This window comes from Aythya ferina (assembly GCF_964211825.1).
Source record: "Aythya ferina genome assembly, chromosome: 21".
Taxonomy (NCBI): domain Eukaryota; kingdom Metazoa; phylum Chordata; class Aves; order Anseriformes; family Anatidae; genus Aythya; species Aythya ferina.
Window position 1 is genome coordinate 4,401,665 of NC_140319.1, and position 1,479 is coordinate 4,403,143.

Below are 1,479 nucleotides of genomic sequence, written 5' to 3' on the forward strand. Positions count from 1 at the left end.
CTCCAAGCCTCTTTGCTCCCAGCAGACAACACTTCCACGTGTCTGTTCATATTCCACTCCTTTACTCTCTTCCTAAGCACCTGCTAGTAGGACAAACAGCTCTGCAGTCAATGGGCCTCCAGTCTGACCCAGCGTGCCTACTGGTTGTAAAACACAGACCTGGAACGTAGCAGCTGGAACCAATCAGCTCCACTCGCCCTTTTTTTTAATTTGACCTGAAAACTGCAGTATGAGAAAGCTTGGAATAATCTGGCACTGTGCTTCTGTCCCTTGTGATCTGTGACTCATCTAGGCCAGGTTGCTGCTGCAGAGAAAACCTTTTCCATTCTGTTTTCCTTCACTCTCCCCTACCCCTCCTCCTGCCCAGGGAAACAAGAAATTATTGTGCCTTTTACACACAGTTTCACTGCAGCGTTTTATTTCTCAAGTGGAATTCTCTCTATCACTTCTCAACTTTCACTGTTCAGTTTCTGTCAGGCAAGAGATGGCTGTGCTGACATCCTGAACACTTGGAGTCAGTCCAGCATTTGTATTTGACTATTTGGGGTGACTTCTCCTTGCATCTGCATACACGAGAGCATTCATAATGAAAAATCCAGTGTGGGGACTGGACGGCTCAGGGAAGCACTGATCGAACATGCAGACCACGAGCCCTGTGTCACCACTGCGAATCTGCCCTCATTCCACAGTTCCTCAAAAACTGATTCATGTCTCAGGGTTGGAGAATTGCCCAGTGAATTAAGCCCAGCACCGCTGGCACCAGCACCACCAGCCTCAGCAGCTAGACAAACATTTAGGATTGTGGAGACTGTCACAAGGAGCAACAAGGAAGAAACCCAAGTCAGGCTGAGACCCAAAACATTTCCCCAGGTGTTCCCAAGAACAGACTCCTTGTTACAGGAGACTGCAGACAGGACTGGAACAAGGCTGTTACCTGCTTGATGGTGCCCAAGCTGGCATTGCAGGACACAGAGAGGTTCAAGTATATGCCTGTGGGCAGCAGAAAGTCCACCTGGATGTTCTGGTTTTCCCCCTTGGACCAGAATTCCATAGGGCAGTAAATGCCCGGGGGCATCCTGCTCACTTCTTAGCTACAACCTGCAAGAAAAGAGAAAAATGTTGCTATTCAGTACATAATATCTTCTAAGGGCACAACTCCAGTCTGTGCTGGGCTCTGTACAAATATAGTGTGCAAAAGGACCTAAAGAAAGGAAGATCAGCATATCTGCATAGCTCAGGAAAATTAGCACCCTAGTCAAATTTCCAGTCCAGTGCCTTTAAACCACAGGGATATTCTTGCTATATTATTGCTTCTATTTCAAGACAACCCTTTCTTAATCTCTTTTAAACACCTCTGACAAAGAAACTGAAGAACTATCTTCCCAACAGCTCATTTTCCAACCAAACCATCAACAGAAACAATGAGTCCCTACCCCTGGCTTTGAAAGGTAATCCTCAGGCCACATGCTCCAAGCTCCA

General features: G+C 46.9%; 1 protein-coding gene across 1 annotated transcript in view; it reads right to left on the reverse strand.

The window, feature by feature from the left end:
• The window catches only part of PIK3CD (phosphatidylinositol-4,5-bisphosphate 3-kinase catalytic subunit delta), a 32,353-nt gene that overhangs the window by 24,030 nt on the left and 6,844 nt on the right, over positions 1-1,479 (reverse strand). The window contains exon 2 of the mRNA XM_084494920.1: positions 935-1,098. Coding sequence (XP_084351046.1) covers positions 935-1,075 — 141 coding nt within the window. The 5' untranslated portion in view covers positions 1,076-1,098. The remainder of the gene's footprint in view (positions 1-934; positions 1,099-1,479) is intronic.